This window comes from Saccopteryx bilineata, chromosome 1 (assembly GCF_036850765.1).
Source record: "Saccopteryx bilineata isolate mSacBil1 chromosome 1, mSacBil1_pri_phased_curated, whole genome shotgun sequence".
NCBI classification, from domain to species: domain Eukaryota; kingdom Metazoa; phylum Chordata; class Mammalia; order Chiroptera; family Emballonuridae; genus Saccopteryx; species Saccopteryx bilineata.
This window is the reverse complement of record NC_089490.1, coordinates 149,033,287-149,048,159: the sequence shown is the minus strand read 5'-3', so window position 1 is coordinate 149,048,159 and position 14,873 is coordinate 149,033,287. Positions and strand designations below refer to the sequence as shown.

The 14,873-nt window shown below is 46.9% G+C and overlaps 1 protein-coding gene across 1 annotated transcript in view; it reads right to left on the bottom strand.

Annotated features, from left to right (window-relative positions):
• The window catches only part of SLC44A2 (solute carrier family 44 member 2 (CTL2 blood group)), a 29,368-nt gene extending 17,070 nt beyond the window's left edge, over positions 1-12,298 (bottom strand). The window contains exon 1 of the mRNA XM_066273398.1: positions 12,180-12,298. Within this exon, the coding sequence (XP_066129495.1) occupies positions 12,180-12,210 (31 nt within the window). The 5' untranslated portion in view covers positions 12,211-12,298. The remainder of the gene's footprint in view (positions 1-12,179) is intronic.
• Between the last annotated feature and the right edge of the window lie 2,575 nt (positions 12,299-14,873).

Sequence of the window (14,873 nt, the reverse complement as noted above, 5' to 3'; positions counted from 1 at the left end):
GACTGGGATGCGGAAGGACCCAGGTTCGAGACCCCGAGGTCACCAGCTTGAGTGTGGGCTCACCTGGTTTGAGCAAGACTCACCAGCTTGGACCCAAGGTCCTTGGCTCCAGCAAGGGGTTACTCGGTCTGCTGAAGGCCCGCGGTCAAGGCACATATGAGAAAGCAATCAATGAACAACTAAGGTGTTGCAATGAGCAATGAAAAATTAATGATTGAATCTTCTCATCTCTCTCTGTTCCTGTCTGTCTGTCCCTCTCTCTGACTCTCTCTCTGCCTCTATAAAGTCAATCAATAAAATAAAAGAGCACCCTTTTCCCCTCCATTAAATCACCTTAGTTTGTCATATATTTATGCATTGATTGTTTGCTGTCTGCCCTCACGCCGAAGGGCAGGGATTGATGTTTGCTTTGTTTGTGGAGAACTGTCCAGTGCCCAGCATAGCACTTGACACTCAAGAAGTGTCTGTTGAATGAATAGCCACAATATGTAATCCATGTATATATATGTACAGTGTGTCCATAAAGTCATGGTGCACTTTTGACCAGTCACAGGAAAGCAACAAAAGACGATAGAAATTTGAAATCTGCACCAAATAAAAGGAAAACCCTCCCAGTTTCTGTAGGATGATGTGGCAGCATGTGCACATGATGATGTAACACCATGTATACAGCAGAGCAGCCCACGGCCATGCCAGTCGAGATGTGGACGGTACAGAGGAAAGTTCAGTGTGTTCTGTGGCTCACTAAATTAGAATCCGTGACCAAAGTGCAACGTGAATATCGGCGCGTTTATAACAAAGCGCCACCACATAGGAATAACATTACTCGGTGGGATAAGCAGTTGAAGGAAACCGGCAGTTTGGTGGAGAAACCCCGTTCTGGTAGGACATCAGTCAGTGACGAGTCTATAGAGGCTATATGGGATAGCTACCTAAGGAGCCCTAAAAAATCTGTGCATGAGCCCACATTGAACTGCACTGAATAGGTATGAAACTGGGAGAGTTTTCCTTCTATTTGGTGCAGATTTCACATTTCTATCGTCTTTGTTGCTTTCCTGTGACTGGTCAAAAGTGCACCATGACTTTATGGACACACTGTAGTTGACCCCTAAACAATTGGGTTTCAAGGGCATAGGTTCACTGATATATGGACATTTTTCAATAAATATGTACAGTACTGTAATTAAACTTTCTTACAATTTTCTTAATTATGTTTTCTTTTCTCTAGTTTACTTTATTGTAAGAATACAGTATACAATACATACAACATACAAAATATGTATTAATTGATGCTTGTTATTGGTAAGGCTACTGGTCAACAGTAGGCTATCAGTAGTTAAGTTTTGGGGAAGTCAAAAGTTACACGCAGATTTTCCACTGTGTGGGGTGTCGGCACCCCTAACCCTCATGTTGCTCAAGGGTCATACATATAGCCAAGACTGAAAATGAAAATGAAACTCAGAGTTTTCTAGGTGTGTATTTTTAAAAAATTAATTTGTGCCTGACCTGTGATGGTGCAGTGGATAAAGTGTCAACTTGGAACGCTTAGGTCGCCGGTTCAAAACCCCATGCTTGCCTAGTCAAAGCACATACAAGAAGCAAATACTACTAGTTGATGCTTACCACTCCTATCCCACTTTTCTCTCCTCTATCTAAAATTAATAAATAAAAAATCCTTTTTAAAACCCCACAATTTAATTATCTTCTAAACCTAGAGGTCAGACGTCCAAAGGGCATTTCACTGGGATAAAATCAAGATGTGGCAGGGCTACATTCCTTCTATAGATTCTCTTTCCCTGCCTGCTCCAGCTTTTAAAAGATTTTATTTATTCATTTTAGAGAGAACAGAGAGAGAGAGAGAGAGAGAGAAGTGGGGAGGAGCAGGAAGCATCAACTCTCATATGTGCCTTGACCAGGCAAGCCCAGGGTTTCGAACCAGTGACCTCAGTGTTCCAGGTCAATGCTTTGTCCACTGTGCCACCACAGGTCAGGCAGCCTGCTCCAGCTTTTAGAAGCCATCCCCTTTCCTTAGCTTGTGGCCTCTTCCTCCATCCTCCAGCCAGCACTACCATCAATCCCACATCTGCTTCTTTTGTCACAGTCTCCTCTCACTCTTCCCAGCCTCCCTCTTCCCTTTGCAAGGACCATTGGTTGTCCTTGGCACACCTGGGTAATTCAGGATAATTTCCCCATCTCAAAATCCTTAATTTAATCCCTTCTGTAAATTCCATTTTGCCATGTAAGGTAACATAGTAATAGGTTCCAGGAATTAGGATGTGGACAGGACACCTTTGGGAGGACCATTATTCTGCCTATCACAGTGTCTTTACCATTTGGGTCAGGGGTTGACAACCTCTCACCAGTGGGGCAAATATACCTACCGCTTATTTTCATATAACCTAGAGCTACATATGGTCTTTATATTTTTATTTATTTATTTTGTGACAGAGACAGAGAGACAGAGAGAGGGACAGATAGGGACAGACAGGCAGGAAAGGAGAGAGATGAGAAGCATCAATTCTTCGTTGCAGCTCCTTAGTCTCCTTAGTTGTTCTAGGCACATATGAGAAAGTTGATTGCTTTTCATATGTGCCTTGACTGGAGGGCTACAGCAGAGTGAGTGATCCCTTGCTCAAGCCAGCGACCTTGGGCTCAAGCCAGAGACCATGCAGTCATGTCTGTGATCCCATGCTCAAGCCAAGGACCCCGCACTCAAGCTGGTGAGCCCTTGCTCAAGCCAGCACCTCAGGGTTTCGAACCTAGGTCCTCTGTTTCCCAGTCTGAAGCTCTATCCACTGTGCCACTGCCTAGTCAGGCGGTCTTTACATTTTTAAATGGCTGAAAAACATCAGAAGAGAAAGACTCTTTTGTCATGTGAAAATTATGCAAAATTGAAATGTCAGTGGTCATTAATCAGGCTTTCCTGGCACAGAGCCAAGCTTATTTTCATACTGTCTGGACGCTTTCCTGCTACAATGGCAGACTTCAGTAGCACTGACAGAGACTGTATGTGGCCTGCAAAGCTGAAAATTTTTATTTTTCTTAACTTCTACAGAATTTACCACCTCCTAGTCTCTAGGCCGTGAACCAATACGCTGAGCCCGAGTCTGTGCCAACATGTTTCATGTGCTCTCCTTGTAACAACTGGAAGTGGTAAGACATGTCATTTATTCCCCTGCAATACCGCTCAGGAAATTAACAAGTCCTTTTCCTCTCCAGGCTGCTGTTTTCCTGTCTGGAGAATAGGACTAATACTTGCATTTGCTTTGTAGATGTTGCCAGGACTTAATGCTCAAAAAGCACTTAGTACTGCCTAACCAGTGGTGGCGCAGTGGATAAAGTGGAAACCCTGAGGTCACTGGCTTGAGCACAGGGTCACTTGCTTGAGCACAAGATCATTAACATGATCTTATGGTCACTGGGTGGAAGCCCAAAGCTGCTGGTTTGAGCAGGGGGTCACTGGCTCAGCTTGAGCCCCCTGGTCAAGGCATGTATGAGGAGTCAATGAACAACTAAAGTGACTCAACTATGAATTGATGCTTCTTATCTCTCTCTTTCTGTTCCTCTCTCTCTCTCTCTCTCAAAAAAAAAAAGCACTTAGCACAAGACTTCAACAAACACCAAGAGCATGGTTCCACTTGACAGAGGGGACAAACTGAGGCCACTGACTTAGACTGCATACCTGATAAGTGATAGAGCAGTAAAACAAACCAAGGCCTCTCTGGCTTCAACCCAGGCCTTTTCTTTGGCAGATACTGGAAGCAAAGAATTAAAAATGCGATAATGGCCTGACCAGGCAGTGGCACAGTGGACAGAGCATCAAACTGGGATGTAGAGGACCCAGGTTCAAGACCCCGAGGTCGCCAGCTTGAGCACGGGCTCATCTGGTTTGAGCAAAGCTCACGGGCTCATCTGGTTTGAGCAAAGCTCACCAGCTCACCAGAGCTCAAAGCTCTGGCTCAAGCAAGGGGTTACTCAGTCTGCTGAAGGCCCCTGGTCAAGGCACATATGAGAAAGCAATCAATGAACAACTAAGGTGTCGCAACGAAAAACTGATGATTGATGCTTCTCATCTCTCCGTTCCTGTCTGTCTGTCCCTATCTATCCCTCTCTCTGACTCTCTCTCTGTCTCTGTAAATAAATAAATAAAATATAAATAAATAAATATAAAAATGTGATAATGCTAGGGGAGAAGGCATGGGAAAGCTGGGCTGTTAGGCCAGGCTCAGGGTGGGGGCAGGGTACAGGAATAGCCCTTGGGTCCTGGCTTTGCTGAGCATAATGGCCAGCTCACCCTGTACAGTGGGCATAAGAAATAAAAGAACCAACACAGGCTGCCTGGTTACGATGAGGGTGCCAGGACCTCAAGTGCCACCCCACCCCATGGTTTCCAGATACCAGCCAACTCCCCAAGGCCTATAACGGCCTACGGCCTCACTCGTGTAGCCAGTCTGGCTCACCCCTGCTTTCCCAGAAGTCTGTGCTTGAGGACGGCATATGGGTGACAAAGCTGGAAGCGATACTACTGGTCACAATTCTAAGAACAAAAAATAGAGTACCTACTGTGTGCCAGGTATTTACTTCTAGAAATTCATGTCCTCCTCACTAGGCTCTGAAGGCAAATAATACACTATCGAAACTGAGGCACAGAAATGTTTAATTACTTGCCTGAAATCACACAGCCAGCAGGAGCTGGGACATGAACTCTGCTCCTGACACCATGCTCCTGAACTCTGTGCTTGATGAATAACTCTTATTAACTGAGCATTTGCAATGGACCAAGCTCTGGGCTAAGTGCTATACCTGCATCAGTTTCCTGAGCCCTGGAGACAGAGGGAGCTGATACTGTTGTTAACCTCATTTAATGGATAGAGAAACTGAGGCTCAGGTACATATATGAAAGGTATAGATACAAAAAGTTCAGTAATACAAAAGGTAAAGATGGTACAAAACTAGGACAGCGTGCGGAGGACCCGGGTTCGATTCCCGGCCAGGGAACACAGGAGAAGCGCCCATTTTGCTTCTCCACCCCTCCGCCGCGCTTTCCTCTCTGTCTCTCTCGTCCCCTCCCGCAGCCAAGGCTCCATTGGAGCAAAGATGGCCCGGGCACTGGGGATGGCTCTGTGGCCTCTGCCCCAGGCGCTAGAGTGGCGCCCATGGTGGGCGAGCCGGGTGGATCCCGGTCGGGAGCATGCGGGAGTCTGTCTGACTGTCTCTCCCTGTTTCCAGCTTCAGAAAAATGAAAAAAACAAAAAAAACAAAAACCAACAAACTAGGACAAATGGAACAGGGCCTGGAACAGAGCAAGCGCAGGGTTCTGGAACCTGGCTGAGGGTTAGAACTCTGTGGTTAGCTTTTTTGGTTGTTTTTTTTTTTTAAATAAATAAATTTTTATTAATTAGCTTTTTTTTTTTTTTTTTGGTAAATGTATTAATTTGCACCTTGGTCTTGGGTGATTTATGTGTTCAACTAGTAATATCACTTCTGCTTCAGTCTTTTGGTTTCTGCCATTGCACTCTATAGAAGCCAGGGGGTGTCTATAAATACCTGAGTCAAGTCAGGCTCCTCTTCTGCTGGGAACCCTCAGTGGCTCCCATTTCTCTCAGAACAAAATCCCAAATCCTCCCCATGGTCCACAAGGCTTTGTATGCTCTGCTTCAATCCCTGTCTTACCACCTCATTTCCTCACACTCTACCCCTTGATTCCTGTACTCCAGCCACACAGGCCTCTTTACTGCTCCTTAACACAAGAGACACAATCCCATCCCAGGGCTTTTGCATAGGCAGTAACCTCTGACTGAAACATACTACTCTGCTCCTTCCCTTACTCCTCTGGTCACATCAGAATGGCCTTCTCTGATCCTTCTGTTTAAAATTTTAGCCTGACCTGTGGTGGCACAGTGAATAAAGCGTCAACCTGGAACTCTGAGGTCACTGGTTAGAAACCCTGGGCTTGCCTGGTCAAGGCACATATGGAAGTTGATGTTTCCTGCTCCTCTCCCTCCTCTCTCTCTCTTCTCTCTCTCTAAAAATGAATACATAAATCTAAAAAAATAGGCCTGACTGGGCGGTGGCACAGTGGATAGAGCATCGGACAGGGATGCGGAAGGACCCAAGTTCGAGACCCCAGGGTTGCCAGCTTGAGCGCGGGCTCATCTGGCTTGAGCAAAAAGCTCACTAGCATGGACCCAAGGTCACTGGCTCGAGCAAGGGGTTACTCGGTCTGCTGAAGGCCCGCAGTCATGGCACATATGAGAAAGCAATCAACGAACAACTACGGTGTTGCAACAAAAAATTGATAATTGATGCTTCTCATCTCTCTCCGTTCCTGTCTGTCTGTCCCTATCTATCCCTCTATCTGACTCTCTCTCTGTCCCTGTAAAAAAAATAAAAATAAAAATAAAAACAAAATAAAATAAAATAAAATAAATGAAAATTTTAAATTGGATTTCAGGTCCTATGGAACACTCCCATCCTTCTTTCCACCTTTATTTTTCTTTTTTCTTTTTATAATTTTTGTTTTAAATTAAGTGAGAGGCTAGAAGGCAGAGAGACTGACTCCTGCATGGGCCTCAACCCCGACTCATCGGCAAGCCCTCTAGTGGGTGATGCTCTCCCCATCTGGGGCCATTGCTCCGTTGCTTGGCAACCAAGCTATTTTAGAGCCTGAGGTGAGGCCATGGAGCCATCCTCAGTGCCGGGGCCAACTTTGCTTAAACCAATCGAACCATGGCTGTGAGATGGTAAGAGAGAGACAAAAAGAGAGAGAGGGAGAAGAGTGAGGGGTGGAGAAGCAGATGGTCGTTTCTCCTGTGTGCCCTGACTGGGAAACGAACCCAGGACATCCACATGCTAGCTGATGCTCTACCACTGAGCCAACCAACCAGGTGTTTATTTTATTAAATTTATATAGATAAAGGAAGAGAGAGAGCTAGAGAGGGCCATATGTTCCTGTATGTGCGCTGACCAGGGTAGAACCAGCAACCTCTGCACCACAGGATGATGCTCTAATGAACCAACAGAGCTATTTGGCCAGGACTCTGCTTTATTTTTCTCCAGAACCCTTCTCTGACTCATCTAACTTCTTGTCTGGTTTCCTTTCTAGAATGTCAGTCAGCTCTACAAGGCCAGTGCCTGCTGTGTATCCAGCATCTAGAACAGAACCTGGCACATGGTGCCTATATAATAAATGTTTGCTGAAGGAAGTTATGAATGAACTTATTTACATTAAGTAACCTGTATGCTTATCAAGATAAAAACTTTCACCAGAAAAAGACTTCAGACTGAGAGAAATCACTCTTCTTCTCACACTGGGCCCTGATTCCTCACTTCCTCTCTCTGGGGGTATTTTCCTCTCACTGATTTCCCTTTCCTCCTTTTGGACACTGCCTAGAGTTCACATACATAAGCAGAATTGTCCTTAAGTTTTGTTTCACATACTAACATAATTGGACATTGTTCCCCATCAGAAAGGTTAAACCTACTTCATCTTTCACAAGGCAACATAGTACCCTACACTGGGAACAGTAGGATTTTTCATTAAACCAGCCTGAACAGTTATAAAAAGATACAAATGCCACACACACACACACAAAGAAGTTGGTAGACTAATTTCTGGAGACTTCTAGGCTACATTACCTTTGGGATGAGGACAGCTAGTTGACTGAGAGTTTATGAAGGGTTCTTTCAGGTGGAAGGCTAAAATCTTCTGTACAGTTGAGGGCTTATTTTTAATTTTCAGTCCCCACAGAGAATACATTAATTTTGTTTATACAAGAATTTTAAAAGCATACTTAAAAATAACCATCCCTTTGAGGATTGATGGGGCAAAGACATAGAAAGAACTTTCTGGGCTGATGGGAAGGTTTTACCAGGGTACTGCAATTTTTTTCTGTTGAGGGCCAGATAGTGAAGATTTTAAGCTCTGTGGCTCATGTATCACCTTTGTTGTACATTCATATATATATATATATACTTAAAAACAGTTAAGATACTAAATTTTGTGGGGGGGGGGGTTGTGGGTTTTTTTGTATTTTTCTGAAGTTGGAAACGAGGAGGCAGTCAGACAGACTCCCGCATGCGCCTGACCGGGATCCACACGGTATGCCCACCAGGAGGCGATGCTCTGCCCATCTGGGGCGTTGCTCTGTTGCAACCAGAGCCATTCTAGTGCCTGAGGCAGAGGCCACAGAGCCATCCTCAGCGTCTGGGCCAACTTTGTTCCAATGGAGCCTCCGCTGCGGGAGGGGAAGAGAGAGACAGAGAGAAAGGAGAGGGGGAGGGGTGGAGAAGCAGATGGGTGCCTCTCCTGTGTGCCCTGGCCAGGAATCGAACCCGGGACTCCTGCATGCTAGGCCGACGCTCTACCACTGAGCCAACTGGCCAGGGCCTTGTGCTATTTTTTAAATCACAAGTAATAATAATACTGATAGATCCTCTTGGGCATGAGGGGTTTCTGGGATGCGGATAATATTTTTTTTTCCTGAACTGGGTGCTTGTAACATGCATGTGAAAACTCCTAGAGCCTCATAAATTTAGGATCAGAACCCTTTTACGTATGAATTTTTCTGCTTCAATAAAAAGTTTAACATATTCCCCTCCATTGATTAAATATAAGATGGTCTACCCAAAAATGCATACTTGATCCAACTGTCAAAAATGATTGAGGGCCTGACCAGGCGGTGGCGCAGTGGATAGAGCGTCAGATTGGGATGCAGAGGACCCAGGTTTGAGACCCCGAGGTCGCGAGCTTGAGTGCAGGCTCATCTGGTTTGAGCAAAAGCTCACCAGCTTGAACCCATCCAAGGTCACTGGCTCCAGCAAGGGGTTACTTGGTCTGCTGAAGGCCCACGGTCAAGGCACATATGAGAAAGCAATCAATGAACAACTAAGGTGTTGCAACGTGCAATGGAAAACTAATGGTTGATGCTTCTCATCTCTCTCCATTCCTGTCTGTCTGTCCCTGTCTATCCCTCTCTCTGACTCTCTCTGTTAAAAAAAAAAAAAAAAGTAAATATCCTCTACCAATAATGTTTTGGTTTTATTTTATTTCCCCCCCAAATTCAGGTGCCAAGACCCCACTGCTGGCTATGTTGAACCCTTTAGGAATTGGGCCATAATTTTTAAAAAAATATGTTATTTATTTATTATTATTTGTATTGGGGGGGGAGGCAGAGACAGACTCCCGCTAGCACCCCACACCAGGATCCACCTGGCGATGTTCTGCCCATCTGGAGTGTTGCTCCACTGCTCAGCAACTGAGAGCTATTCTTAACACCTCAGTCAAGGCCACAGAACCATTCTCAGCACCAGAGCCAGCAGGGCCAACTTGCTCCAATTGAACCATGGCTGCAGGAGGGGAAAAGAGAGACATAGAGAGGGAGGGAGGAAGGGAGAGACAGAGCAAGAGTGGGTGAGATGGAGAAGCAGATGGTTGCTTCTCCTATGTGCCCTGACCAGGAATCGATCCTGGGTCATCCATACCCTGGCCAATGCTCTACCACTGAGCCAACTGGCCAGGGCCTGATCTGTTTTTTAAACAAACACCAATCTGGCCTGACCTGTGGTGTTGCAGTGGATAAAGCCTCAACCTGGAATGCTGAGGTCAGTAGTTCGAAACCCTGGGTGTGCCTAGTCCAGGAACATATGGGAGTTGATGCTTCCTGCTTTCCCCCCCTTTTCTCCCTCTCTCTTTTCTCTAAAATGAATAAATAATGTCTTTAAAAAATAAAAATAAAATAAACAAGCACCATTCCTTTTTTCCAACCCATCCCCCATCAGAGTCCATTGTTTTAATTTCTAGAATCTTACTCCGTGCTGTTCATGTTAAGGGTAGGCTGGGAAGGATGGCAATGCCCATTGATCACATCCATTGGGGCGGGGAGCCATTTCCAGGTTTTTCTTGGAGCCACTGCCTTTCACTAGATGTGATGTCTGCTGAGAAGGGAGCTTCCTCCCTGCTCAGGTCAGCCCAAGACTATGACCTGACAGAGAGGGCTGCTTCTCTATTCACTCATGGAAAATCCATGTCCCAGTATCAACAGCTCAACAGGCTTCCTGAGCATAGAACTTGCCAGGAACTGGGCAAATTGCTCCCACCATGCTAGCCCTACAGATGAGGACTGAGTTTCAGAGAGGTTACCAACTTGCTCACAGCCACACAGCTCATGTTAGAGCCTGTGTCTCTGTCTGAAATCACCCCCTAAATTCACAGAAAGCACTGGGGTATAAAGGGAGGACATGTGAGCCATTCCTACACACTGTTCCCACAGGAAATGTCCGGATTGTCTGGTAGGGTCTTCACATAGAAGCCAAAGGTCCCAGTGTTTTGGTTCTGATAAGAACAGACTTTTTACAAGCTGAGACCTTCTCCCACTAAAGGAGTCAAGGCAAATGCCCCCCATCCTACTGCAGGAGATGAGTGCTTGGCTGCGAAATCCAGCTGAAGCCTCCATCTTGGGCTCTTCTGAGCCTCATAGAAATAATTAACCAATTTTGTGGTTTGCTTACTGTTCCCTCTGCCTAAAACACACGTCTTCCAAATTTTCCCACAGCCATTGGCTCAACCTCCAGTCCTCGGTCACCTAAAATAATCCCAGATGATTTTTCCTACATACACAGTATCCTGTTCTTTCCTTCACAGCACTTACAACAACCTAGAATTACATGTTTATTCCCTTGTCCACTCCCTGTGGTCAAGGTTTCTGCTTTGTTCACTGTTGTGTCACAGTGTCTAGACCCCGCCTATAAGATGCTCAATGTGCTCCCAGCACCCAGCATGAGGTCTACTGGGCACAGTTGTCCCGTCTTGGCTGTGAGCCTGGCAGGGCCTGGGAGGGTTTACTCAGGCCCATCCATGGCTGACTCCCTTTGACCAAATTCAAGACTGGGTGAATCACATCATTGTCCACTATGTCCCCACATCCCTACCCCAGCTTGGCCTCATGGAGCCCAAAGAGTTTTCAAGAGTTGCCCACAGGCAGTCAGGGTCAGGTCTGGATCCCAGGCTAAAATTCGCAGATCAGAGATAGCTGGCCACACCCAAGAGATGCACAGTATGGGCAGCTGCAGGGTCTGGGGCTTGAGCCAAAACAAAAAACAAGAGAGCCCCTTAAGAGACTGGTAAATTCAAGCAGAGAGGGGAGTGTCTGGGTTGTGGCCAAATCCCCAGGTCTCCCTCTTGAGTGGGCTGTGCTGAAAGGTTCCAGCTCCCCTAAATGTCTCTCTGCAGCCTCCTTGGGGAAGGGCAGGGAGGAAAGAAGGCACAGATCTAGTAGGTTTGTTTTCTTTACTTTTTAGTGGTTTCCGGCCCCTTCCTCAAGGCCATTCAGTGTCACAGTTTCCAGGAAGTTCCTGTCCCTGTCACAACGAGGTGTGTGGCAGGGCCGCTTTGCCACAAGGCTGTGCCTCCTGGGGCGTGTGACCAGTTTACCCCTGGGGACCCAAAATGAAGAAGAGAAAGGAGTTAATGAAACTGAGGACCGTTTCCTCTTAGTCCTCGCCGTGGGAACTTGGGGAAGAGAAGCACAGTAGGGAGTGATTGGGGACCCCAGAGACGCAGGTCGCCCTCAGAGGTTCGCGGGCAGGGATTCCAGTCACTTCAATCTTGCAAAATACAGGGGGCACCCCCAAAACTTAGCACTGAATGGGGAAAGTTTGCCAATTGCTTCCGGCTTTCTACTTGCCCCCTTCCTAGGCGGCGGTAGAGACCGAATAGGCTTCCACCCTTGCATTTGGTCTGCCCAATCTTGCCTCAGTTTCCCCATTAGGCCAAAAGTCCGGGACGGCGACTTCCAGGGAGATGTGGGCAGGAGGAAGAAGTGCACAAAGGGGACTGGAAGAGAGGGGCATTTGGAAAGGTTGAAACCCTGTCTCTTTTCGGAATCCGGGTCGCTGCTCCTCCCCTCCCCCGTCAGGCATCTGAGCCGCCCAGATAACGGGACCTCCCCAGGAGGAGCATGCGCCGTGCGTCCCGGCCCATCTGCCGGAGGGAGAGCAAGGGCTTCCAGCAAGGGATGCAAGGCGACCTGGAAGGGAAAGGGGTAGGGGACTCGGCACAGAGAGGAATGCAGGCCAAGGAAACAGGAGGGGATCTTAGCTACAGCACGGGTTTTGAAGATCTCCTCCAATCCCCCTCCCCAGCTCAGCAAAGGCGGCTGCGGATAAGAGGCGGTTCCTACCGTAGGCTCCGTCCTTCCTCTCGTCCTCCATGGCCACGGCGGGCTGAGACAGGAGTCTGAGCCACCGCGACCCCAGCCCAGGCGGGCGGGAGGCTCGGCGGGTTGCAGCGCCCCGCCCCGGGTCCGGCTTTGCCCCGCCTTCCTGGTCCGCTCTGCTTGCGCTGTCCAATGGGAGCCCTGCGCGGGAGAGGCGGGACCCGAGGCGGGGTCGGCTCGGGATTAGGTGGAGCCTCAACCTTTGTTTCCCATAAGGACTCCTGTGAGACGACCCTCTTGCTGTGTTTCTTGCACAAGGAACAGTAATCATTCATTCATTCATTCATTCATCCACCCATTCATTTGTCAAATAGATATTGAGCGCTCGCTGATTATGTGTTAGTGAATAGACAAAATGATGCCATTTTTAACCTATCAGAATGATAAAAACTTGAGTTTGATAACATCAAGTTGGGTGAGCAGATGCTGTACCTCAGATTGTCCTCTGGCAGAAAGATTAAATCCAAATCGTGTTCATCCTTTCTTCCTCTGCAGGCATGCGTGCATAGGGAGTCCATGCCAAGCAAAGGGTGTTACCTGTGGCTTTGATAGTTATTGTAAAAATATGGGGAGACATACATGTTCACCAACAGAAGACTGCATACAACACCATGGTAGGGTCCTAGGAAGGAATACCATGCAGCAGATGAAAATAATGAAGTCATCAGGGAAATGCAAGTTAAAACAATGAAACACCACTACGAACTTACCAGAATAGCTAAAACTAAAATGATAGACAGTAGCAAGTGTTGGTGAACAAATAGGACTCTCCTCCAATGCTGGTGGGAATGTAAAATAAGCACAACCACTTTAAAATAAGGTCTGGGCCTGACCTGTGGTGGCACAGTGGGATAAAGTGTCGACCTGGAACACTGAGGTCGCCGGTTTGAAACCTTGGGCTTGCCTGGTCAAGGCACATATGGGAGTTGATGCTTCCTGCTCCTCCCCCTTCTCTCTCTCTCTCTGTCTCTCTCTCTTACTCCTCTCTCTCTAAAAAATCATTAAATAAAATATTTCTTTAAAAAAATAATAAAATAAGGTCTGGCCATGGCCAAATATCTCGGTTGGTTAGATCATTGACTGGATGTGCAAAGGTTGCAGGTTCAATCCCCAGTCAGGGCACATACAGAAACTAATCAATGTTTCTATCTCCACCTGGTCAGGCTGGCAGTTTTTTATAAAATTAAATGAGTGCCTGACCAGGCGGTGGCGCAGTGGATAGAGCGTCGGACTGGGATGCAAAGGACCCAGGTTCGAGACCCCGAGGTCGCCAGCTTGAGCGCGGGCTCATCTGGTTTGAGCAAAAGCCTACCAGCTTGAACCCAAAGTCGCTGGGTCCAGCAAGGGGTTACTCGGTCTGCTGAAGGCCTGCGGTCAAGGCACATATGAGAAAGCAATCAATGAACAACTAAGGTGTTGCAATGCACAGTGAGAAACTGGTGATTGATGCTTCTCATCTCTCTCTGTCCCTGTCTATCCCTCTCTCTGACTCTCTCTCTGTCTCTATAATAAAAAAATAAATAAAATTAAAAAAAATTTAAAAAATGAGTACCCACCATATGACCCAGTCATTGTACTCCTAGGTATTTACCCAAGAAAATGATTTTTTTATTTTTTTTATTTTTTATTTTGTTTTTTTTTGTATTTTTCTGAAGTTGGAAATGGGGAGGTAGTCAGACTCCTGCATGCGCCCGACCGGGATCTATCTGGGATGCCCACCAGGGGGCAATGCTCTGTTGCAACCAGAGCCATTCTAGCGCCTGAGGCAGAGGCCACAGAGCCATCCTCAGCCCCCCGGGCCAACTTTGCTCCAATGGAGCCCTGGCTGTGGGAGGGGAAGAGAGAGACAGAGAGGAAGGAGAGGGGGAGGGGTGGAGAAGCAGATCGGGGCTTCTCCTGTGTGCCCTGGCCGGGAATCGAACCTGGGGCTCCTGCACGCCAGGCCGATGCTCTACCACTGAGCCAACCGGCCAGGGCTCGAAAATAATTTTTTTTAAAAAAGTGATTTAAAAAAAGAAAAGAAAAAAATTACAAAGACTTGTAGACAAATATTCATAGTAGCTTTATCCATAATGCCCCAAAACTGAAAGAAACCCAAATGTTCATCAATGAGTGAGTGGTTCAGCAAACTGTGGTCCATCCATATCATAAAATACTTCTTAACAATAAATAGGAATGAACTATTGGTAAGTGCAAAAACATAAATAAAAATATTTTTTAAGTATTATGGCCTTGGCCAGTTGGCTCAGTGGTAGAGCGTCAGCCTGGCATGTGGATGTCCAGGGTTCAATTCCTGGTCAAGGCACAGGGGAGAAGCGACTATTCGTTTCTCCACTCCTCCTCCTCCCTTCTCTGTCTGTCTCTCTTTCTCTCTTCCCCTCCCACAGCCATGGCTTGATTGGCATCCCTCCCCCACCCCCAGAGCTGAGGATGGCTCCTTGGAACCTCTACCTCAGGCGCTAAAAAGTAGCTCGGTTGTGAGTATGGCCCCAGGTCGGGAGAACATTGGCCTAGACGGGGTTGCCGGGTGGATCCTGGTCGGGGTGCATACGTGAATTTGTCTATCTCACCTCTTCTCACCTAGAAGAGAAGAAGGAGGAGAAGGAGACGACAGTGACAACGAAGAAAAAATTTAAGAAGCATTTTGCCGCCTGACCA